Consider the following 25,414-nt stretch of genomic DNA (forward strand, 5'->3'; position numbering starts at 1 on the left):
GGAGGAAGAAGCGGAGGAGGCGGCTCCCGCGCTCGCAGGGCCGTGCCACCTGCCCGCTCGCTCGCCGCCGTCGCGCTCACCACCGCCAACATGCTGCCGAGACTGGGCGGCCCCGCGCTGCCGCTGCTCCTGCCGCCCTCGCTGCTGCTGCTGCTGCCGCTGCTGCTGGGCGCCGGCGGCGGCCGCGGGGTGCGCGCCGAGGTGCTGTTCCGCTGCCCGCCCTGCACGCCCGAGCGCCTGGCCGCCTGCGGGCCCCCGCCGGCCGCGCCGCCCGCCGCCGCCTCCGCCGCAGCGTCCGGGGTGGCCGGCGACGCCCGCGCGCCCTGCGCCGAGCTGGTCCGTGAGCCGGGCTGCGGCTGCTGCTCCGTGTGCGCCCGGCTGGAGGGCGAGGCGTGCGGCGTCTACACCCCGCGCTGCGCCCAGGGGCTGCGCTGCTATCCCCACCCGGGCTCCGAGCTGCCCCTTCAGGCGCTGGTCCTGGGCGAGGGCACTTGCGAAAAGCGCCGGGACGCCGAGTACGGCGCCAGCCCCGAGCAGGTTGCAGGTAACGCAGGGCTGGGACAGCTAGTTCGGAGAAACTTGGAGGGCAGCGGAGCGCTGGGGGCGGCCGTGCCGCGGGGGACAGGCGTGGGGCCCGGGGCTCCGCGACCGCTTGAGCGGCGAGAGAGCGGAGTCCTCGACCCGCAGTGGGGCGGCTGCTGGGAGGGGGACCCGAAAGTCCGGCCCGGGGAGGGGAGCTGGAGTCAGAGCGTGCGGGAGAGCCCTGGCTGCTTACTGATTTGGTCGGGATACACGGGCAGCGGAAAGGCATCTCCGGTTACCCTAGTCTTCCCCGGCTGGAACGTACCTTGACTTCTATTTTGGAGGGGGGATTTGCCGTGGTCGGGGGGAGGGTGTTGGTCAGACCCCGGGGAGTGAGAGCTTGAGGCTTATTTGGGGAGCACAGCTTGAGTCGGTGACCGCCGACCAGAGGTTCCTGGAAAGGTGCCGGTGGAGGACGCTGCTGGGGGGCGGAGGCTGGCGGGTGCCGGTGACTTCGGGGACGTCTGGGGAGAACGGGCGCTAGGAGGAGGCGGCGGCTCGTCGAGGGACCCTTCCTTCTGCGATTGTAAGGTGGGAAGAAAGGACTTGCTGGCACTTTGTGGGGTGGGGAGAAAGGAAAAAGAGCGCTACTCGTGCATCTCGTTTAGGGGGAACAATGCAAGAGGGGCGCTTGGGAGGCTCAGCCCAGCGGTTCAGTCTGTGTAACTTAAGCCGGGTGGCGGGCTGCAGCCCCGGGTGAGCCTGGGACCGCCGTGCCGCTCACTGGAGCATCTGGGCCCCGGGGCGGACGGCAGGGGGATGCGGGGCGCTGGACGCAGCCGTTCTTACCGCAGGGAGGTGTCACCCCCGTCCTAATCCGAGGGATTCTTCCTGTCCGGTAGAACGGGGCGGGGGAGGGGGGGGGCTGGAAGCCTTTGTAAGGGATCCTCATTCCCCAACCCCCCCAAACCGGGCTGTCAGAATCTCACTTTTGTTTTTGTTTTCCGTTCGCTTTTAAAATTACAAAAACCTCCCGCCCCCGTGGCCTGGAGGAAGCTGTAATTACTTTCTTTCTTCTTGGACACCGTTGGGAAAGGTGTCCTTTGCCTGCTGCTGTTGTTTAAAAAGCAAGCGAGTCTGACCAAGTTCCTCAAGCTTTTTAGAAAAAGAAAGAAGAGAATAAGTGAACACGTTCTTGCTTGTAAGCTTCTGCAGCCCTAGTACAACTTTCCCCACCCCCCTCCCCAAGACCCCCACTCTTCCTCCAACCAGCTATTGTGTTTCCCCTGTTCTCCTTGAGAATGAAATTGGGGGTCAGAGTTGAAATATTTCTTCTATTGCTCTGGCTCATTTTGACCTTGAGTGCAGAGCAAGTTAGGGCTTCCTCCCAGGGAGCCAGAAGAACCACTGAGTCCTTTCTTCTGCCTCTGCTTGCTTCCCTCCCCAGCGTGTCTCGCCTCCAAGTTAACCCTTCTCTCCGGCTTCTCTGAGAAAGTAATAAAAGGAAAAGTCTTGGTCCTGCCTTCCTCCTCCATTGCCCCCCTTCGCACCCCCCCCTCCCCCACCAGGGAGGTGCTGTGCTTTCTGAGCTGAACTCTGACCAACTAAACATCTTCCTCAGCAGGATGAACTTTTCCAAAGGCCTCCAAGTTCATAGACTCGCTTGGATTTTGACCATCTTAACACAGTGCGTGGTACAGGTCCTTCCTGACCATCGCAGAATTGTTTTTTCATTCTTCATCCTTCTCGCTGGCAGCCCGAAAACCGGCTCTCCTGCTTCCAAGCCCCAGAACAGATGCAGGAGATTCTCTCCATTCACTCCTCCCTAGAGCCCCAGAGGGGGGAGTTGTCAGGGGAGCCCAGGGACAATGGGGTGAGTTCATGGGAAGAATGTCACTCTGGATTTTCTGCCTGGTTGTGGGACTCCTTTCCGCCAGCTAGTCCCAGCTGCCTCCTCAGCCTTCTCCTCCCAGTGCCCAGACAGACGCCTTCCGCATTTTTCTCTTGTGTTCCAGACTGGGAAGAGGGGACACCAGGTTGGGGGCGGGGGTGGGAGCTAGATGTAGAAGCCCAGTGGGCACCCTGGAAAGGAGTGACCCAGAGCAGGGTGCTCAGGGGTCAGTAGGGCTGGGGGAAAGGGGGCACGGTGGGGAGAAGCCTGGGCTGGCAGGGATGCAGGGAAGACAGGGGCAAGTTTGGAGGCTTCTGTGCAGGAGAGAGTCTTGGGCTGGGGCAGGGTTGCAGCCCTGCTTGGAGAGCGCCGCGGTCCGGGTTGGGTGCAGGGGCAGACACTGGCCCAGAGGGGACCATAGCGCTGAGTGCTGCTGCCTCCCCCTCTCCCTCTCCCATCCCCTTTTCTCCCCTCTCTGAAGAACCGGCTCTCTCCCATCCCAGCCTGCATTCCTCTTTGAGCAGGTTGCTTTTGAGAATTTTAAACACACCCTCTTATTTTGAGGCAGAAAACCCCAGCAGTTCCGGCTTTGCTGTTAGCTCTTTTGTCTTTGTTCCCAGGACTCAGGGGCCGTGTTGCTGACTTCCTGGGGACGGCTGGGATGCAGGGGGTGGGGGTGGGCACATCTGCGGGTGCTGAGCCTGCGTCCCTTGGGGGCGAGGGGTCGGGACTGGTTGGTTCAGAGCCACTCAGAAGTGAGACTGAGGGTTGGAGTAGGTGAGCCTGGAAGAAAAATGGGGGGGGGGGGCTGAGATGTGGTGAGGTCTGGATCTTAACAGCGCGTGGGTGTGTTTGCTGGTGGAGTGGGCAGAAGTGCCTAGAAATGTCGGGGTAAGAAGAGGAAGTGGGCTGGGGCCCGGCCGGGCCCTTTCAGAATTCTGGGCCGGCGGGGCGACTGGCTCCTTCAGCATCTCCCCTGCCTCCTTCCCCGCCGGGTACAATGCCTGGGATTATGCCGAGGGGCGGAGCCGCCCAAGTGGCCGTCTGGCCCGCTGCACATATAAAGGTGCTATAGAAATGTGCAGTCATTCAAAGTCCCGGGGCAGGCAGGCCGGCAGGCGGGCGGGTCTGAGGAGGCTTTTGCATCTGCAGTTGCTGGGGGAGCGGGAGCGGGAGGGGGGTGGGCAGAGGCGAGCCCTGATTTACAGTGGTTCCGTGCAGCTTCAAAAAAGGGGAGAAAAGCAATGGGGCTTCTGGCTCAAAGCGCTGTTTTGCATCTTGTCTTGCATAAATTTGCATACTGAGTTCAAAGTCGTAAAATAGACTTGGGGAATGAGTGGGACCCACTGTCACCGATTGCTAACACCACTACCTTCCGCCACCCTCCCCCCTTCTGGACAGAACACCCAGAACTAACTCTGCTAAGCTGCTCTGAGTCACCACTGGAAGGAGGAGATGGGGGGGTTGAGGGCTACTGCTCCTGGGTCTCTGGGAGGGAGCTGTGTAGTTCCTGGGCCACAGGACCCAGCAGGGTGTGGCTGGGTGCACTCTGGCCTTGGAGGCAGGTCTGGTCCGGAGGGTGTGGCTCTGACAGGTCCGGAACCCGCTAGGCAGGCAGTGTTTGGCCAGCTGCCTCCTCCGGCCATTGTGCATGGAGGGCTGGAATTTGAGTAAGTCATAGAATCTGGGTTTTTGCCTGCAGTCTCCTTACTCACCTTCCACTTATGTCCAGATTGCTCACTGAGATAGTTCCCTTTGTGTGGTAGCCATGATCCCATCCATTCCTTTAACAGAGGTATTTGAAGAAGCTTCGAGAAAAAAAAAAAATCGTACACAAGGTCAAAGGATCTTAGGAAAACAAAATCCAGGGCCAGGAATCTCTGAATTAGAAGAGGTGGTGGAAAGAAGAACCTAACGGTTCATGACCACCGCAGGGGTCTATCTGTGCACCGGTTCTTGGTCAAGTCAGACTGTTGAGTTTCCTGGTAGGCAGAGGGAAGAGGGAAGCTTAGGTGGTTTTCACCGTTAGCTTACCTTAGCATTGAGCTTTAAAATGAAAATTTCAGGCAAATCATTCCTTTGGGTTAGGGGACGACATGGAAGTTAGTCCTAGAAAAATAACTGCGTGTTTTTCGAGAGCAGGCGCACATTCAGTCACCACTGTCCAACATTCGAGGGCTTAATTTGAGAGACTCACTGTACTGTGGCCCATTTATCAGGTCAGAATATAGTTGAGTCTCAGGTTAGCTATTCCCTGCCGTAGAAAATTGGATGTGCAATTGCTAAATTTTGGTACCGGGAAGTTTCGAAAGTCCTTGGGTCCAATGAAAAGCAGAACAGGAGGACAGTACCTGGCCGGGGTGGGTGGGGGGTGGGGCGGGGGGGGGCATGCACAGCAGGGGCGCTGAAGGGAATGAAGATGAGCAGAAAATACACAGGCTGTGCCCACATTTGGTTTTGTCGTTGACCCTCCTCATACCCTACAACAGGGTACCAACAACAACAATGAGAGGATTGGTTATTATTATTGTTGAAGAGCCTCCATGACCAGAGGCTACATTTAGTTTCAGTCTGTCCCTTCCTAGTGTTCCCAGTCCCCCTTTCCTCCCCTGCTTTCTCCATTCTGCCTTCTTGACCACCCCCCCACCCCCACCCCAGCATTGGTCTCCCATGCATCTCCCACTGTGGTTAGGTCTTGAACACCTGGCTGGATGCTAAGTAGGTGGGAAGGGCTCGAGAAAATGGCGATGGAAAATCTATCGCCCCCAGCCTTCCACGGGAATCCAGGTAGATGGAGACCAGGGAGGTGACTGGGGGTTGGAATGCTGGCAACCAGTCTAATCCTGAAATGATGATGGTTGGAAGCCGCGCAGGGGCCAGGCTGTGTGGGTGGGGAAGTGGCCATGTTCCCTAAGCGGGTTTGCGCTAAGGCTGCTCCCGCTGACACCGAGGCACAGAGGAGCGAGATTATGCTTTTTAGTCGCCGGGGGAGCTGGTGTTCTGCTTGGCAGATGTTCTAGGCCTCTCTAGTACTTCTTGCGGTCTCTGGCCAGCGTTTTGCTGAGGTGGCAGGCAGCTGCCAGGGGTTCAGCCACCTTCCCATCTGCGCTCATCCTTTTATGAACTGATTTCTTCGCCAGCTTTGTCTCCTGACTTACAAGATCCTTGTGAAGGAGAGGGGGAGGCTTTTTACCCCCATTTCACAGGTGTGGACTCTGAGGCTCGTCAACGGATGCCTTAGCAGTAAGTAATGAGACGAGAGGCTGACCTTTCCTCTGTACCCCTCTGCCCCCATGGCCAAGTAAGGGATGGGGCTGTCGGCAGGAAAAGCCTTTGACCCTGTCAGCCAGGAAGTTTGTTCCTGGACACCTGCCGTGTGCAGCTGATGCACGGGCCAGGTTCCTTTCTGCCAGGTTCGGTCGTGTGCATTCCCTCAAGTCCACTGAGAGACCCAAGTCCTGGGGACTTCAGAGGGGGAAGTGGCCAGTGTGCGGCAGGCAGGAGAGACCAAAGGGTCCCAGGGTGGGGCAAGAAGAGCTGGTGGGCAGCAGGTGATGCTGGAAGCAGCCTGGCCTCTGCCGTCAGGATGACCGGGTTCCATTGCAGCCCCGTCTTCGAGATCTTGATTGCTGATGCCCAAGGGCCTTCCTCAAATACCGGTTTCCCTGTTGGTGAAATGGGGGTGATTGTATCTCTTCATGGGGTGCGTGTGGGGCTGGCAAGTGTCTGGCACATAGTAGGTTCTCACACACATTAGCTGCCTTAATGTCCGCAAGCTGCGTCTCCTCTCTGACGCTTAGTTCGGGGGCCTTTAGAACGGAGGCCAAACTGGCTGTGCCAGGCAGGCCACTCGTCTCTCTGCAGGCTTTACCATGGACTTGAGTGGCCTCATCTTGGTGTGAAGTTGTTCCAGTTCAAAGCCCAGTTTGCAGCCACATACGTGTCACCCAAGGCAAGAGTTTCCTTATCTGTAAACCAAATATAGATAGTACCACTCCGTGGGGTGGTGCTTGCGTGCGTGTGTATTTGTGTGTGTGTGTGTGTGCTTAGGTGTGTAAAGCTAGATAATAAGACAAAGCCGAGCACTTTGGCGGTGTGTGTGTGTGTGTGTGTGTGTGTGTGTGTGTGTGTGTGTATGTATGTGTGTGTAATGCTTCTGTCGGGAGTGGAGAGACTGAGGGGACAGATGTGGCTCTGGAGTTTGGACCCTGGGTACTTGTGCTGGCTTGCTGCTCATAAGTAGGTGACAGGGCAGAGTTCTGCCTTCATCCAGCCAGCCAACCGTTAGGACCCAGCCCTCCAACTGCAGGTTCTCAGAGGACCAGGGAATCTCTGAGGCCACGTTTCAGGGGTGGGAGGCAGCTTCCTCCATGGACAACCCTCTACAGGAAACCTGCTGGGATCCAGGCTTCAGAATAATAGGGTCCGGGAGGAACCAGACCCGTCTCAGCCCCCTTAGTGCGTAGGGCATGTGTGAGGGTGTACGTTCACTGAGTTGACAAAGCCAGTGGAGCGACTCCGTGGCCCTGATTTCCTGCTCCAGGAAAATGGGCTTTCACATCTATCCTGGCTGAGCCTAGGGTGCCAGAAAGTTGAACGTGATCCTGGCAAAGAAACTGGACGTTCTATCCAAAAAGTGACGTTTCCTTACTACGCTGTCTCCAGAGTTGACCTCACACCCGAGTCGGGGAGTGGCGCCTCATTTTGAAGGGTTGACGGGTTCTCGACAGGAACGCTGGGCGGGGGAGTGTTTTCTGGGCCCTGAGATTCTTCCTAATGTCTCATTGCATCTGTGGTCCCAGAGAGCCCTCCGAGTGACCGCCTGTCTGGGCATAACGATACAGTGACTCTGTTCTTGAGCGTTCTGGTAGAGGGGAGGCCCCAGGAAGCAGAGAACGGGGGTTGCTCGAGTCATCAGGGGTCAGCATATGCTTATGGTGGTGACAAAGCACAGGATCTGCCACTGGGAATCCGAGGTGGCCAGTTCCTTGGACTCTGGGGGCCTTTGTGATTGTGGGGAGGGGGGCACCAGGAGGAAAAGCCCACTGGACAGCTGGGGTAGTAGATTCAGAGAAACTTGTTGGCTTTCAGGTTCCAGGGTAACTGCCCCCACCCTCACCCCCACCTCCACAATGAGTAGAGTGTCTGGGCTATAGATTTTTTTTTTTTCTCTCCTGGAAAATGGACCATCCCCTGTGCCCCTCCCCCTGCTCGGCCACTCCTGCCCTTTAACAAAGCCAGGGAGGATCTGCTCTGGCTCAGCTCCTGGGTGTCAGTCAGGACGCAGAGGGAGACCTTGCTCAGACAGCCACCTCCCCCGGAAAGAAATACAGAGTCGACTGTAGTCAGGAATTGTTTCTTTCCTCCCCCCGCCGCCTTTTTTTAAGCAGGGGGAGGGGGCACTTGGCAGCCCGTGGGGCCCCTTCTGGCCGCCAGCCCCGCATCTCTTCCTGGCTGTTGGGAGGTAGCAGGAGCGGAGATTGGGGAGAAGGGGCAGGGGCTGGCCGGCCTCCAGCTGCGGGGCAGGAGAATTGGCCCCCAGGCTCCAGTTCAGCCGGCAGGCGCGGAGCCAGGCCTGGGGTTTCTAATTAGCGGATGGGTATAGGTGTGTCAGCCTGTGTTTCATTCAAGGAGCTGAGTTCTGGGAGGCAGGAAGCCAGGAGGGGCGCAGAGCCCAGGAAGGCCGCAGCAAGCTGGGGAGGTGGGACTGGGGGAGACTTAGCATCCTCAACCCCTGCGAAGTCCAGGAGGTGGGAGGCTTCCAGCTGGAGGGATCGGAGCTGGATTGCAGAGTGCAGCCAAAGGGTCTACCCCAAAGGGTAAGTGACAAAATGACAGTAATCAAAATTGCTTTTTCTCTAGACATGGGCCACTTTCACCAAAGCGCCTGTAGGGTTTTTTTTGTTTTGTGTTTTCCAGCCCTGTTTTAGCCTCAGGATTCTCCCCACTTGACAGATGAAGAAATCAAGGCTACGTTCAGGTTCCAGTGGCGAGGCGAGCACAGACCAGAATGGAGTCTGGGTCTCCAGATTCTCATTCCGGGGCTCCATTCCATCAGACTCACGCATGCAAAGAAGCAGCGAATTATATATTGCTGCTCGGAAAAGCTCCTTTTCCCTGGGAGGCAGTAATTAAGGCATAACTTCTCAAAAACGTTCCTTTATGCAACTCCCCAGGAAGTTTCTTTCAGGTCTATTGTCTTGGCTTCTGGATGGGGGTGCCAAGTTGCCCCTGGATGGTGAACTTGCTTTCTAAAGTGCCCGAGGCCAAGATAAAATGAAAATGGCGGTTCCCTTGGGCCCTGACTCTGCAGCTGCCTGATAACCCTGGGTAGTTTCTGTAGCAACAGTGGCAGGAGGTGTGTTGGGAGGGATAAAAGGGGGGTGGGGGTGGGGTGGGTGTACGGATCAGAAGGCTTTTGAGGTTGGGTGGGGCTGGCTGGTATCTGACTGATGACTTCCCTCCCTGGGAAGATGAGGGTCCCATGGAGGTGCAGAAGGGACGAGGTGGTGGGGGACAGAAGAAACAAAGCCCTGGGGTTAAAAGCCTTCAATGGCGTCTTTCCGTAGGTGATGCCGATGGCCAGATTAGATGCCATTCTGGTTGGGTAAGAGCTATAAAGCTGAACAACCTGGATTTGGTTTTGGCTTTGCCATTGTCTACATGACTTTGTGCAATTGGCCTCAAACACCATGGTTTTTTTTTTTTTTTTTGGGGGGGGGTCAAGGTGAGTGTGGATAAGAAATTATCAACCTCATGTGATTGCTTGATGATAAAACAAAGTTATGTACATAAGCCACTTAGCACAGAAACTCAGATAATCGGGTGAAGTCATACAGGCTCTGACCGCCCCCCGCCCCTCCACCCTTAACCTCCTTCCTTCTTCCTCTAATCTCAACACCCAGAAAAGAGGAGAAGGCAAATGCCTCTTTTTCCATGTCCTCTGATGGGCCAAGTTTATTAAGAAGAGGCACTTAAGAATCCATTTCACAGGCATGGCTTCTTCCATGGGGTGTAGCTTACCTGGACAGCTGCCCTTTGCTTTGGAAAGTCCAGAATGGGGTTAGTGGCGGAGGGTTTTCCACTGGACAGTCGTGGCCTTTGATGCCACTGTCATTCACTACGGCTCTGCCAGTGGTGGAGGGCCTAGCCCGTTTATGTCCCAGAGGTGAGGGTTCCCATTTGAACCCATTTGCTTGTCTCTGGTTGAGCTTGCTGCCTCTAAAGGGAGCATAAGCAAGGAAGACCCCTGATGCGATGCAGTATTCTATCAGACACAATTAGTGAACTTTTAGTTGAAGAGAAAGAAAAGCATGGTGACCTATTTAAAGACACTTATTTATATTCAGGACACTTCTTGTGCTGGTTTGAGAGTGTGGCAGGCAATCCTGGACATCCTTACAGGTTTTTAGTTTCTGTTTGCACCCTCTGGGTTCAATTTGTCAGGCCTACAGTCTCTGGGAACAGTCTTATGGGGATGGACAAGAGGTAGGCCGAAGGGGAGGGTGGGAGGAGAGAGGTGGGTAGAACCCAGTCTTTATCACTCTGGGAGCTACTCTGTGGGGAACTGAGCTCTTTGGAACTGAGCACAGGCACAGTTGTTTGTATATGGGTCCCCTGGGAGGGAAGCGTCTTTTCTCTCCCATCTCGTGCTTTCATTTAATGATTTCTTTTTCTTTTTCTTTTTTTTTTTTTTTTTTTAACTCCTGACCGTCCTTGCTGCTCCGGGGCCTGGATGGTGAGGGAGAGGCCAGGAAAGTGAGGAGAAGTAATACAACATGATATTCTAGGCCAGGACTCCAGGTGGGATGTTCTCCAAATAGTTAGCTTTCCTGAGGTTTAAATGTTTGTTTGTTTGCTTATTTGTTTGTTTGTTTGTTTATATTATTTATTTTGAGGGAGAGAGAGGGAGAGAGAGAGAGAGAGAGAATCCCCAGGAGGCTCTGCACTGTCAGAGCAGAGCCCAACGTGGGGCTCGATCCCACAAACTGTGAGATCAGGACCTGAACCAAAATCAAGTCGGAGGCTTAACTGTCTGAGCCACCCAGGTGGCCCCTTTTGTTTCTACTTCTCTTTAAAGCACTATGGAAGTGAAGTCCAAGTTTGTGTCTTCAAGAAGCTCTGTCCTTTGGAGGAGGAGGGCAAAGCATGGAGCGACGGCTTTTAGCCAGTGCGCTCTGGGACATTTTTTGTGTATGGTTAGGGAGGCGGGAGGGAAGTTCACTCAAATTCCAAGAGTGCCTTGCCCAGGGTTGCCCTTCATAGTCTCAGTCAAGCGGCCTTTGGACATTTCGGAAGCCATATTGTCCATCCTCCCTCCTCCTTGAAAGGCTTTCCCTAAACCATGCGGTTTTTCCCATCTGCAGTTTGTTGCCTGTTTTAGTCCTTCCTGTGAAACTCTTGAGTGGCTTCTACCCTGGCTCTCTCCTGTTTCAGTTTAAAGCTACTATCTCTCTGGGCCTCGAGGAACAGGTGCATCCCTTCCACTGGGCATGACTGGCCCTTGGGCACCTCCCTCACTGCACACCTCTAGTGCCCTGTGGGCTATACTAGGATGTGCTCGTCCCTTGGCTTTCCGTTCTCAGGCCTGCACCGTCTTGATTCCTTTGTCGTCCCCTTCTTGACCCTATGACTGTCTTCCACTGTCTTTGGGGTCTTTCCTCTGACTCATTTCCCACTTCTTTTTTTTTTTTCTTTTTTCTTTTTTTAACGTTTATTCATATTTGAAAGACAGAGAGAGACAGAGTGTGAGCAGGGGGAGGGCAGAGAGAGAGGGAGACACAGAATCCAAAGCAGGCACCAGGCTCCGAGCTGTCAGCACAGAGCCCGACATGGGGCTCGAACTCATGGACTGCGAGATCATGACCTGAGCTGAAGTCGGATGCTCAACCGACTGAGCCACTCAGGCGCCCCTCATTTCCCACTTCTTCATGCCACAGAGACCTGGCCAGGAGCCCCTGGTGACAGGTGGCCATGGTGACACTACTCTGGCCTCAGAGTGGCCGGGCAGTTGTCCAAATCACTGATGTTCGGTCCTCTTCCAGCCAGTGGGCTTTCAGAGGCACCCCAAGTTACAAATACCCCTCTTGACAAGGACCTGGAAGAGTGAATGCAGTGAAGGAAGGGACTTTTTCTTTTTAAAGTTTATTTATTTATTTTGAGAGAGAGAGCAGGAGGGGGGCAGAGAGAGAGAGAGAGAGAATCCCAGCTTGGGGTTCAAACTCATGAACCATGAGATCATGACCTGAGCCAAAATCAAGAGCTGGAGGAGGCCTGAAGAGGCCTGAGCCACCCAGGCACCCCATGAGGGATGGGACTTTTTTTTTAATGTTTATTTTTGAGGGAGAGAGCGTGAGCCTCTGCACACAAGTGGGAGAGGAGCAGAGAGAGAGGGAGGCAGAGAATCCAAAGCAGGCTCCATGCTGTCCTCGCAAAGCCCCGTGCGGGGCTCGAACTCACAAACCGTGAGATCATGACCTGAGCCTAGTCGGTTGCTCAACCGACCGAGCTCCCCAACTGCCCTAGGAAGTGACTGTTAAAAGAAAAACGGTTGTGGAGTGCCTGGCTGGCTTGGTCGGTGGAGTGGGTGACTCTTGATCTTGGGGTTGTGGGTTTGAGCCCCACATTGCATGTAGAGATTACTGATTACTTAAAAATAAAATCTTAAAATGGTAACACTGCAGCCAACAATAAGAATAATGCAGTAACTCCAGTCTACCACCCAGAATTGGGAGCGGTTGATATTTTGTCATTTTTGCTTTATGTCTCTTTAAAAATCTTTTCCTGATGGCCTTCCCCACCAGCCTCTTGTTGCCGTCCCTTGTCCCCAGAGGCAGCCACCGGCATGCATTACTTAGTGTTTCTTTTCCTCGGCTAAACAAATTTGCTAATGGATAGCCAGCATCTGGATTTGTTCTCTGAAGATAAGTTAAATGTGCCCAAGAGGTGTCCTTCTGCCACTTTTTTGCTCTGTCAATATTAGGTTTTTGAGATCTGTTCATGTTGGGTAGATCTCTGAGCGATCACGGGTCAGAGTAATTCTTGCCAGCTGTTGGGTATTATTCCATTGTTATTACCCTGCTGATTTTATTCATCCATTCTCCTGTTTGGATCGCATTGCCGATGGTGTTTTTTGCAACCACAGATGATGCCGTAATGAACATTGTTGCCCGTGTGCCCACCGCACGCATATCTGAGAGATGTCGAATCACTGGGTCAGGCTCATTCTTCCCGTTCCCATAGTCCCCGGTCCAAGTTTGCACCAAAGTACACCGTCTGCTCCCATGGGCTTTCGGCAGACAGGTCACCTTGCTGGGTTGTTGGATGACTTCAGTTGAACCGGAGGAGAAATGTTTGGGACCCACGGAAGGGAGTGAAAGCTGAGAGTGCTGTTTGCCATCTTGGTATCAGTTTCTCTGGCTCTTCAAGGACAGCCTGGCTCACTGAATCCCAGAGGACCTTGGCTGAATTTGAGCATGTTTTTGTTTTCTCAAACGTTCTGCCTCAGCGCTGACCCTCCCCAGGTCTTTGCCATTCCAGGAATGACCCTGGTGTTTATAAAGCAGCCCATTAGGGAGTGCGTAGGCAGGGAAGTTCTGTAGAGGCCGTGCTATTTCTGCAGCGGTGTGAGGGCATGCTCTAGAAATCTCCGTGATGCCTGGCCAAGAAGGACCCCCTGTGTGCACCCAGGCATGCGTGTGTGTCTGTTTCTGAACCCGTGAGTCTAGGGGCGGAAAGAGCTCACGGGGCTGTGTCTTCGCAGAGCGTGTCTGTGAAGTCATATCTTTTGAAAAGAGGAGGCCTCTTTCCCATCACTAGGAAGTTCTTCAGGAATCTGAGGCCAGAGAGAGAGAAGCACAAAGGAAGGGGGCCTTGGAAATGCCAGAGCTTGAAGGAGGTTGTTAAAAATACAGAGTCCCCGACCCTTGCCCAGGCTTGCTAGTTCATAGACAGGTGAAGTCTGGGACCATTTTTAGCAAGCTCTTCGGATGATTTCTCTTTTTCTTTTTTTTTTTTTAATGGGAAATTTCTTTATATTTTACTTTTTTATAGTTTTTTTTAACTTGTTTTATTTTTAATTTTTTAAAATTTACATCCAAATTAGTTAGCATATAGCGCAACAATGATTTCAGGAGTAGATTTCCTTAATGCCCTTTATCCATTTAGCCCATCCCCCCCTCCCACAGCCCCTCCAGCAGCCCTCAGTTTGTTCTCCATATTTAAGAGTCTCTTATGTTTTGTCCCCTCCCTGTTTTTATATTATTTTTGCTTTCCTTCCCTTATGTTCATCTGTTTTGTATCTTAAATTCCACATATGAGCGATATATTTGTCTTTCTATGACTGACTCGTTTCACTTAGCACAGTACCCTCTGGTTCCATCCACGTTGTTGCAAATGGCAAGATTTCATTCTTTTTGATTGCTGAGTAATACTCCATTGTATATATAAACCACCTCTTCTGTATCCATTCGTCCGTCGATGAACATTTGGGCTCTTTCCATACTTTGGCTATTGTCGATAGTGCTGCTATAAACATGGGGGTGCATGTGTCCCTTCGAAACAGCACACCTGTATCCCGTGGATAAATGCCTAGTAGTGCAATTGCTGGGTTGTAGGGTAGTTCTATTTTTAGTTTTTTGAGGAACCTCCATACTGTTTTCCAGAGTGGCTGCACCAGTTTGCATTGCCATCTTCAGATGGTTTCTGACAAACACCCATGACTGGGAGCCGTTCCCGTAACCTAACTCCCTGAATTTGTAAATGAACACACTGAACCCTGCACATCTTGACCATAGAAGGTTTTTTTCTTTAAGTAATGAACATCCAACGTGGGGCTCAAACTCTGACCCAGAGATCAAGAGTCCCATGTTCTACTGACTGAGCCAGCCAGGTTTCCCATACATTGAAGCCTACACATCTTTTAAAAAATATTTTTTTTAATACTTATTTTTGAGAGAAAGAGAGAGAGAGGCAGAGAGAGAGGGAGACACAGAATCTGAAGTGGGCTTCAGGCTCCAAGCTCTGAGCTGTCAGCACAGAGCCCAACGTGGCGCTCGAACTCACGAGCCACGAGACCATGACCTGAGCCGAAGTCAGGCACCTAACTGACTGAGCCACCCGGGTGTCCCTTGAAGCCTACACCTCTTAAACACCCTGTCGAGCATCATTCAGAGTCCCAGGCATGATGGTAGCAGGGGGGCAGAACCTGGGACACCACCCCCTACCCCCAGCTTTCACACCAGCACTTCTCTTCCTAGTATGGCCAAAGCTTTGAACCCAAGAGCTGTTGTTCCAAAGGGAATCCAGAAAGTTTAGGGTGGTTTGGCAAGCAGCGGGCCCTCTGCCCTGCTTTCGTGCACTGTCACCAGTAGCAGGCGACTCCTTCCCTGTGTGAGCGTGGGTACCGGCCATTCCCCTCCCCAGAGCTTATGAGCTCAGCAACACTTGGCTGGGCGATAAGCCTGAGGCACTTGCGGGTGCAGGGAGATGGTCCCCAGCTGAGAATGGCCAGGTCCTGCACTTGTGTGCCATAACCTGGATGACCTGTGGATCTAGAACATCCGAAGAGTCTGCTCGGAGCTGTTTCCTACCACAAGGGAGTTCCTTTTGTTCTAAAGCCGTGCTGAGGAGCTACCGGTCTGTTGCCAAAGGGGTTTCTCCCAGAAGGTGGTAGTGTCTGAGACCCCAGATTTGCTTTGCAGGCAGCCATGCGGGGAGCAGGGCCTTAGAGGGTGGGGAGAGAATGGGAAGGGAGTTTGGAAGGAAGCTGGGTGTCAGCAGGAGGTAGATGGGCTGGCCAGGAGAACATCATTCGCGAAGCTGGAATGTGCCCCGCACGCAGCAGCTGTCCATGCACACACGGCTGCTGCCTGCTGCCTCTGACCTTTAGGCAAGAGGGTGGAGGGAAACACATCAACAGTGTCACTCACCCAGAGACACAAAGGACCTCAGCTGAAAAATAACAAGCTCCCCTTTCTTCTGTACCCATTGTTAACTTCTGCCTCCCTCCCCACCTCCCAGCATGGCCTGGATTATCCTATCCACCCCAGCCTTGGTGGCCTGCATTATCACACATAGTGGCCACAATCAGCCATCCAAAGGGACCGGCTTCAAATTCTCTGAAACAAAAGCTGTTTCCCCTGTATGTTAGTGAATTTGCCTGTGAGCCCTGTCTGCCCTGTGCATGCAAGGCAGTTATGAGCCACCTCCCCTCCCTCCTTCCATGTCTTCTTCTCTCCCTCCCTCTCTCCTTCCCTTGTTCCCTCCGTTTTCTTCCTTCCCGTAGATTCTGTAAAGTTAAAGTAATTTAGGCAAATCCACGCTCGCCCAAGGACTTCCATCAAATGGTGGACAACGATGCTGTTTAGCGACATACAGAATTCATATAATCAACAAAATCAGGCTTTAGAAGAAACATGCAAACAGTATTCTAGTACTCATTTTCCCCCCATGTGCGTGGCCATTCTACAGATCAGCTGTCACCCACCCTTCCCCTCTGCCTAGCAAATACATCTTTCATTTACCCGTTAGATCATCTGCACATTTCTTCTGGAGCTTGCTTCTCCCATGTTGGGCAAATGCTAACAACACTGTATCCAGTTTAAGTAGCGATCATCCTGTATCCGGTAGCAACCTTCACTTCAGTAGGATTATTATTTGCATTTGTCACTCTTGAGGAGTTAGCGCTCAGAGAGGTTAGAGGGTTTGGCTACAGTCATGGGTGAATCATAAACAGCAAAGCCAGGCCTGGCATTCAGGTCTCTTGACTCCTGCAATTCTTTGCCCATTTGAGCTTGTTAGTGAATTGTCCTCTGTCCTGGATGTTCATGGAGAAGCTGTCCAGGAGGAAAGAGGAAGATGGTAAGTTAGTGTTCATTCTTTTGCCCAACAGGTGTCAAGATTAAGTGCATTTGGGGAGAGACCAACAAAGGGAGCCATGTGAGGTCTGTGCCCAGCTAGAGTGGAACCAGGAAAGCAACCTGCGTCACCCCGGCCCATTCCTCAGAATCCAGTCTTACAGGGCCTGGAATGCTATCACCTGTTTGAAGGAGGTGAATCCACTGGAGGGAATGATAGATTTAGGGTCAGATTGGATGCTTCCCTGCGGTGTTCCCAGCTCTTAGATTTCCAAATAGTCAGGAGGTAGACTAAAGAGAAGGTTGGAAAATGGCTGGGTTTTCTTCAGGGTGGGGGAAAGACAAGAAGAAAGGAAGGAGACCTTAATCTGTTGTGAAGATGTGGTGTATTTCTGAGGAAATTCCCTTTTCTCACCAGGCCTGCGTTAAGGACAGAGCCTCATATTCTAAGCAAGAGGGAGTAGGGGGTTGCTTTTGGATCTGGGGGGCCTATTTTCTTGAATGCTTTAAGGTCTTCCATAGATCAGGAATCACCAACTGTCCTTTGGAGCACTGAGGTCAGAGCATCGCGCTAGGGGAAGATGGGGTTTCATGAGAGTAAGGATCTGATCCGTCGGACCCAAGGGTCCATGACCTTCATGGAGTAAGGGCATCAGTGCTACAATCCAGCGAGATTACACTGGGGGAAAAAGTCTAGGCCAGAATTAAAATTTAAAACTAGGGTGTTAATGCGTAGTCTAGAATGCAGAACGCAGGTGTAAGTAAAGCCCTGTCTTCTGGAATGTCTGCTTCCAGCTGCCCTCCTGGGCCCCTCAGTAAGGCTGGGTCAGAGAACAGCGTGGGGACCCCACGCCAATTGGGAAGCGTCTCTGATGATGGCACGGAGGTTGTGTGTGCTCCTGCAGACCACATGGTGGTCCAGCTGGGCCTCGAGTTTGCTGTCTGTAAAATGGGGCAGCTCGTCCATTGCCTCTCATTCTACTTGCCTTTCTCCTCTCCAGCCCCCCTCCAGGTGCACGAGGTCGAGCAGTATGGCAGTCCAGTACGTGGGATGGGAGTTCTCACACTTCAGGTCCTCCGGTGTCTCCCCCACTTTGGAAGAGCTTTCCTTTCCATATATAATGGGTGAATTCCCTGTTTCGGTGTTGAACCATTGCCTGGGATGCTATATAGAGAGTGGCTAATCCTTAGGGGAAAGTCTCCGGGAGCCTCTGAGCCTGAAGCCTTTTCCAGTTATGCGATCTGGGCTGCTAAGAACCATTTCTTAGACTGACCTTTGCACTGCAGCCCACGGAGCTGCATACATAAGTGGTTGCATAATAAATATTATTCTGAACCTCACTCTCAGGCCGAAAAAAAAAATGCAGCCTAGTATTTTTGTTCCGAGGGCAGATTCCATCTCTAGCTGGAGTTCTACATCTGGAATGTTCTCCTGCGGATTGCTTCTGTCACCTATAAGAGAACATATGGGAAGAACTGGGTAGTAACGTGACGATGCTCTTGTCCTACTGAGCGTAGGGGATGCCACGTGAGCACTTCCCCGAGCTGGGGGTAGGGGGGGGCGGGAAATGGGAGCAGCTGAGAGCTGACTCCGTGTGCTCCTGCTGTGTGCCTGGCACTGCGTGTATGTGCAGCTTCTGGAATCTGGCTGCCCGCTGGAGGCAGGTGCTGTTTGTCCGTGGTTTACAGATGAGCCTTGCAGCCACAGAGAGCTTAAGTAACTTGTCTGGGGCTGCACAGCTAAGTGGTAGACGTGGAATTCAGTCCGGCGATTAGACTTTGGAGCCTGAATTCTTGAACCTCCTTGGCTGGGAATGTAACCGCCAAGGAATCGAGGCTTTCCTCAGCCTACAGTCTTTTCTGAGCCCCACCCCGTCAGCTCGCTGATCTCCTTCCCTGGGCTTCCATTTCAAGGTGTGGAGTGTCAGCATGTGCGTCAGCAAATCGGACCCGGACCCGTGGATTTCTTCATCTTATTGGCATGTTCGTTGGCAGCATTGAGATCAATAACGGAATGGGACAAAACATAGCCTTGAATCCAAGTGGCCTCTGCGAGGGTGGACAAACTGACCTTGACTCTAGAGAGATCGGGGCTGTCTCAGGACAGGAAGCCGAGTCCGTCCTTGGAGAAGACTGTCCAGTCGGCCCCCATCTTCTGGGACCTGGTGCAGGGCTGTGTTAGGGACTCTGTGGACCCTGGACGCCTTTGTGTTTGTGGCTTTTCCTCTGTGAGAAAAAGTTCCAAAATCATATTTGGTAACTGCGCTTAATAACTGAAAGTATTGTATATTAAAACCTTTTTTTTTTTTTTTAAATGTAAAAGCTTATTTTTCCTTTTGATTTTAAAGTGGATACATTTCCTAGGCCCCTGGATGCCTGTGCGTGTTGCACCTAATGACGGGCCAGCCCTGCCTAGAGCCGGTAGGCCTGATGCGTACTTACCTATATGCCTGTCTTTCATCCAGCCTGTTTCTTTCTTTCTCTTTCTTTTTCTTTAAGTGAGGCTGGTAACTTTTTTTTTTTAAGTTTATTTATTTATTTTTGAGAGAGAGAGAGAAAATAAGCCGGGGAGGGACAGAGAGAGAGAGAGGAGAGAGGGAGACACAGAATCCGAAGCAGGCTCCAGGCTCTGAGCTGTCAGTGCAGAGCCCCTTGTGGGGCTCGAACCCACGAACCGTGAGATCATGACTTGAGCCGAAGTTGGATGCTTAACCAACTGAGCCCCCTAGGCGCCCCCATCTAACATGTTTCCAGAGTTTGTTGTGAGCAGTAAAGGTGGGCTGACCTCTGGGACTCAGCCAGAGGATGCTGCTTTGGCCCCTCTCAGTGGTCTGAGGGCTGGGAGAGCTCAGGGAAGGGGGACCAGCAGCCTGGGAGTCCTCTGGATGCCTAGGGAAGACCCGTCCTCTGCCGGAAGGGGGACTGGTGGGCCAGAAGTGTGTTGGAGATGGGAGAGTGGTGGATGGTCTTAGCTGAGGGAGGGGAATGTGGTAGAACTCAGATCGACCTTACGTGGGGCCTGGGTCATCGGTGCTGGGCTGGGCAACTTCTAGGCCTCTGGATAAAGCCTAACTTCCGAACGGCGGTTTTCAGTGGGGGGCGCTTTCACCTCCCGGGGCCTTTTGGCAATTTGTGGAGGTATCTTTGCCGTCTGGTAGGGAGGGGCCCAGGATGCTGCTTGGCATCCTGTAATGCACAGAACAGCTCCCCAGTGAATCCTCTGGTCCCAGTGTCAGTGGTGCCGGGTCGGGAATCAGGGTCGGTGATGAAAATTTGGGGTGGGTTGATGGGTCCACTCATACATGACGGGACAGGACTCCCACCCAGCTCGATGGTCAACGCTTCAAATAGCTCTTCCCCTGCAGGTGGTGTTGGGGCTTCTGGAACAGGATTTAATCCGTGGTCAGTTTACTTAGGGTAACACCCAGGCTACCCAGACATTAATCCCATCCCCTTTTGGATGTCTCAGGGTCATTGTCATTAGTCAAGACAACTCTTGTTTTGGGCTACAGAATGTGGAAGTCCTCAGGGGTCATCGATGGGTATGCAGTTGTAAGCTCTGCACTAAATATCCCCAAAGTTCTTATGTTTGGTTCTTTTTAGCGTCCTCATTTCTCCCTGCCATTTGATGCTTCTTGCCACTATCCACATGCCTTTTTTCTTTCTCCTTTTAATTTTGTTGATTTTATTCTGTGGTGGCCTTGGGAACCAGACATCCAGAAACCCGGCTTGCTGGAGCCATGCTGCTGTGAACCGTCTGTGTTCTTCCTGTGCCGAATGTCCCCGCGCCTTGTGAGGAAAGCGCTAGAATTTGACCACGCATGGATACAGTGACAGCTGTTCTGATGTTCGGGGGGCTTCTGTTCCTCTGCTTCCTGGTCCTCGGTCGGGTTCCACATTGCCGAGATAACAGATGACTGAGGCCGTCTTCATCACTGTCAGAGTAATAACTATCACAAGCGGGGCCTGGGTTTCTGTGTTCCAGGCCTTATCTTAACTGCTTGGCCTCTAACATGCTCTCAACAGTCTTGTGAGGCGGGAGCTGTTAGGATCCGACAATTGAGTTAAGAAAACGGAGGTGCAGAGAGGTTATGTGTGCAGGAGAAATACAGCGGGCATAAAAAGTGGGGGAGCTGGGATTCGACCCTACCAAGTAGTGCTCCCTTAGTCTGGAGATAACGTGCAGAGTTTCTGAAGGAAACCGCTGTAGCTGATGGGGACACCTGGGCCAGGTGGCAGGTGCCTGGTCTCCTGGAGCCTTCTGGAGCACGCTCCGTGAAAGCAGGTGCCAGTTCCCCATGGCACTCATGAGTGTCCCCATCCCTTAGTTGGCAAGTGAGAGTGAATGCCACAGCTTTCGCACAGGGCAGGGTCTGCTCTTTCTACCGTGAACACTGGTCAGGACAGGGGCCATCTGAGCCCGCCACGCTGAATTCTGAGAGGACAACCAGGTTCTAAGTGCCTCACCTGAAACTCTTGGGTAGAAATATTTTAGGAGCCATGCAGTCATGTTATCAGGGCTGTAAGTTTTTGAAGGCACGAAAAACGGGAAGAAAAAATGGGCCAAATTGGTTTAGAAACATCCCCTCCACATCTGTAGGTCTTGTTGGGACCTGAAGGGGGACCACTCAGGGGGGCATGGTCTGAGACCCTGTTTGCTCTGCCTTGTGTGCAAGGGGCTGTTTGAGTCCCAGCCGTCCTAGGGCCCTTGGGGATTTGGCCCCCTTGTTATGACTCTTCCGTACCATCCTGTTCCTCTGGCCTGGCCGTTGGGTGTATACACCTGAGCCAGCGTGAGACTGGGGTTGCCGGGGGCTGTTCTCAGGGCTCCCTCCACCCTGAGCTATGCACTTAGTAGGAGCCTTTCCCTGTTGTTGACTGGTGGTTGAAGAAAGTTGAAAGAGACTTAACATGCTCCTTGGACAAGCATCTGGGTGAGGCTACGTGCCTTGTGATAAGCCAAAACTACAGAGCTGGACGGGTTCCTGTGCCTGGGGCTGGCGGTGGCGTGTGTGGACAGACATGGGAACAGTCCAGGGCTGCTGGGGCCGTGCTGGAGCGGTCGTGGGACTGAGTCATGGGGGCACGTGAGAAGGGGGCCGTTGGGCAAATGAAGAGTAGCAGCAGGGGTGATGGAAACCGTGGGTTCTGGTGGTGATTCCCCACCTTCTCCCTTGCCAGACATGGCATGTGCCCTTTTAGGTCACGGATGATGAAGATCTTAAACTGCAGGTTATGGCAGGTGAATCTGGGAGGTCTTTCTAGAGGAGAATGATGGATCCAGAAGGACTCAATCCCATTCCATGGTGAAAGCCTTGCAGACACGTTCATTCTTCCGTGCTCCTTTGCTGTGCCTTGGATGGAGGCAGAACCGGCCAGGCCTCCCAGGCGTTTTGCTGGGGTCGGACGGGCTGCGTTCAGATCCCGGATTTGTGGTCTTGGTCTTTCTCGTGCGCCTTGACATGTCTGTCTGCCAAAGTTGGGGTAATGCCCCCACCCCGCCCAAGAGTTGCTGCGAAACTGAAATTGACAGTCCATGTAAATTGCTTAGCTCAACTGCATGGATATCAGTCCTCTCCATCTCCAGGGGTTCAGACAGTTGCTGGGGGGCCCGCCGCTCTAGAAACAGCACCCTGAGCTGGTCTTCCCTTCCTCTCTCTGCAGACAACGGAGATGAGCACGCTGAGGGAGGTCTGGTTGAGAACCATGTGGACGGGACCGTGAACCTGTTGGGCGGCGGAGGCAGTGCTGGTAGGAAGCCCCTCAAGTCAGGCATGAAGGAGCTGGCCGTGTTCCGGGAGAAGGTCACCGAGCAGCACCGGCAGATGGGGAAGGGTGGCAAACATCACCTTGGCCTGGATGAGCCCAAGAAGCTGCGGCCACCACCTGGCAGGGTCAGAGGGGCCGGGTCTGGCTGGAGGGGCGGGAGGACACGTAAAAGGGGTCTCGCGGTGGGGGAGGGCACCCAGTACCATCCGAGTCCTGTGTTGCCGGAAGGCAAAGCACTTTCCTTTCTGGTTCTGCCACTAACATGTTCAGTGACCTTCAGACTGATCACTGTCTCCTTTGGGGGCCTCAGTATTTCTGGCTGTGAAAGGGACTGGGCATAGGGTTTCTTGAAGTCTCTTCCTTCTGAAACCTCCACACTTCTGCTTGGCAAGGAAGTGGATGCTAGAGATGGGGCCGGACCTCCTTAGACTTGCTCAGTCTCGCTGGGATATGCCCTTCCCTCTCCCCAGCTCAGCTCTGTTGTCTTGGGTCTTGGCCTGGCTGGGCTGATGGAAAGAAATGGGGGTTGGCCCACTGGGTTGGGGTAGAGATGGTCTAGAGACAGCCACTTGAATTCACGTTTTGCAAGTAGATCCCATTTTGATCCCTGAAAGCCACTGACACAGAACGAGAGAGGGGTGAAAACTCCTATCCACGTGACTTTCTTCAGAGGGTGGAGTGGGGCACAATGACATATCCATGAGGTCGCTGTCGGAAGTCCCTGGTTCCACCAACTTGCTGGGTGGCCTTGGAAAAATCCCTTCCCTGTGCATGAACTTCTTTCTGAGGTTGTTCCCAGGACCGGTGTTTTGTGAGCTCAGTCTCACTCCGAGCTCCCTCTTTGCCCCTCTGTGTCTGTCTGTGCCCACAGACCCCCTGCCAGCAGGAATTGGACCAGGTCCTGGAGCGGATCTCCACCATGCACCTTCCAGATGAGCGGGGCCCCCTGGAGCACCTCTATTCCTTGCACATCCCCAACTGTGACAAGCACGGCCTGTATAACCTCAAACAGGTGAGAGAGGATCTCCTTGGCCTTGGGCCCCGGGTGTGCTTGTCCCTGCCCCACCCACCTGTCATCCTCTGAGGTCTGAATGCTGAGGGGGCGTGGGGATGCCAGCTGCCAGGCCTCTGCACCTCCAGACGCAGAGGCTGACTCCACCTACCCAGCCACCTGCCATCAGCACTTGGGGTCCAGGTTGGGAGGGAGCCTCTGGGAAAAGAGATGTCGGGCTACCCTAATGCCTGTCAACTTACTATTGAGCATTAGAATCGCCTGGCAGTGACTCCTGGGCCTCACCATTCCAGAAAGTTGGGTGGGGATCAAAAACATTTTTTTTTTTTTATGTTTATTCTTTTTTTTTTTTTTTTTTTTTTTTTTTAATTTTTTTTTTTTTTCAACGTTTATTTATTTTTGGGACAGAGAGAGACAGAGCATGAACGGGGGAGGGGCAGAGAGAGAGGGAGACACAGAATCGGAAACAGGCTCCAGGCTCTGAGCCGTCAGCCCAGAGCCCGACGCGGGGCTCGAACTCACGGACCGCGAGATCGTGACCTGGCTGAAGTCGGACGCCCAACCGACTGCGCCACCCAGGCGCCCCTATGTTTATTCATTTTTAAGAGAGAGAGACAGAGACAGAAACAGAAACAGAGCATGAACAGGGGAGGGGCAGAGAGAGAGGGAGACAGAGAATCTGAAGCAGGCTCCAGGCTCTAAGTTGTCAGCACAGAGCCAGACGCGGGGCTTGAACCCCGAGAACCACAAGATCATGCCCTGAGTCAAAGTTGGGTGCTTAATTGACTGAGGCACCCAAGCACGCCAAGGATTTGCATTTCTAATAAACTCTCAGGGATTGCTGATGATCCGTGGGCTATACTTGCAGAATCACGGATTTAAACCTTTGACAAGTAGCCTCTGCTGACCCCTAAGGGGTCTCACTCCCCCACTTTCCTCACAGCCCAGGCAGGCCTCCTGCCCCCTCTAAATATCAGTGTAGTATTCAAAGCTATTTGTACACGTGCCCTCGAAATGTCAGCTGACTACTTCATTTGGAGATCAAAAGTGGAAATAGTGATCTCTTCTAATGAAAGACAGGCTGTGGCTGGTCCCTTATGGGTAACTAAAGGGGTTTTCAATGGTAATTAGTTTATGGGTAAGAGCAGGGACCCTGGGACGGGAATGCCTGGGTTCTTATCTCAGCCACGCCTCTTACTAGCTGTGTGACGTTGGGCAAGTTACTTAACCTACCTGTGCTTCCTTCTGATCATCTGTAAAGTGGTGAAATAATGGCACCTAACTCACAAGGTGGCTGTGCTGACTCGGTGTGAGGAGTGAGCGACTCCTGATCTGAGGGTCATGAGTACGAGCCCCACGATGGGGGTAGAGATCACTTAAATAAATACGCTTTTAAAAAAAAAAGCGTTGTCAACTGTAAATGAGCAGTGTGTAGACTGTTCTCACGGTGCAAAGCACCTGCTAGGGGCCTGTGCTAGTGCTGACTTCTACTGTCACGTGCTGTTTTCCCTTCACGCTATGACTGAACTCCAGTCTGCTGGGCCCCCACTGGATGGTCCCCCCTCCTGCCGGTGGGCACTGAGTCGTCTCGATGTGGGGCATCCCCCACTAGCGTGGTCCCTGGGCCAGAGCACCGGCATCACGCGGGAGCCAGACAGAGTCTTCGCCCCGCTCCAGGCCTCCTGAAGGGGAATCTGCATTTCAGGGAGGTCCCCTGGCACCCTTCACGGCCGAGAAGACCACCGCGCAGCACCCTAGCTTGGGCGCCCCGTAGCTGCTCGGCAAACCTCGGGCTGAGGGAAGCGGGGAAAGCTGGTGGCCTCAGGCCTGTCCTCCATACCCTTCTCTTCTCCCTCCTCAGTGCAAGATGTCTCTGAACGGGCAGCGTGGGGAGTGCTGGTGTGTGAACCCCAACACTGGGAAGCTGATCCAGGGAGCCCCCACCATCCGGGGGGACCCCGAGTGTCATCTCTTCTACAATGAGCAGCAGGAGGCTCGTGGGGTACATACCCAGCGGATGCAGTAAACCACAGCCAGCCGGTGCCTGGCACCCCCCGCTCCCGCCCCCTCTCCAAACACGGGCAGAGAGAGGAGAGCCTTGCGTGGTGGGCGGGGAGGGTTTTCCAGGAGTGTTGACACGTGTATTTATATTTGGAAAGAGACCAGCACCGAGCTCGGCACACCCCCGCCTTCCCCCTCCCCAGATGCCTGCACCCCCCCCCCCCCCCTTCTCCTGTCCCTGCTGGGGAGGAAGGGGCAGTTGCAGTGGTGGAGCTGGGGTGAAGATTTGGGGGGGGGGGAAGAAATTTTTATTTTTGAACCCCCGTGTCTCTTTTGCTTAAGATTAAAGGAAGGAAAAATAAA

The 25,414-nt window shown here is 53.4% G+C and overlaps 1 protein-coding gene across 1 annotated transcript; it reads left to right on the top strand.

The window, feature by feature from the left end:
* IGFBP2 (insulin like growth factor binding protein 2) lies at nucleotides 1-25,414 on the top strand. Its single transcript, XM_043577772.1, has 4 exons — nucleotides 1-544; nucleotides 21,934-22,163; nucleotides 22,910-23,050; nucleotides 24,912-25,414. The coding sequence occupies exons 1-4, from the start codon at nucleotides 91-93 to the stop codon at nucleotides 25,074-25,076; spliced, it is 990 nt and encodes a 329-aa protein (XP_043433707.1). The 5' UTR covers nucleotides 1-90; the 3' UTR covers nucleotides 25,077-25,414.

This window comes from Prionailurus bengalensis, chromosome C1, assembly GCF_016509475.1.
Source record: "Prionailurus bengalensis isolate Pbe53 chromosome C1, Fcat_Pben_1.1_paternal_pri, whole genome shotgun sequence".
Taxonomy (NCBI): Eukaryota; Metazoa; Chordata; class Mammalia; order Carnivora; family Felidae; genus Prionailurus; species Prionailurus bengalensis.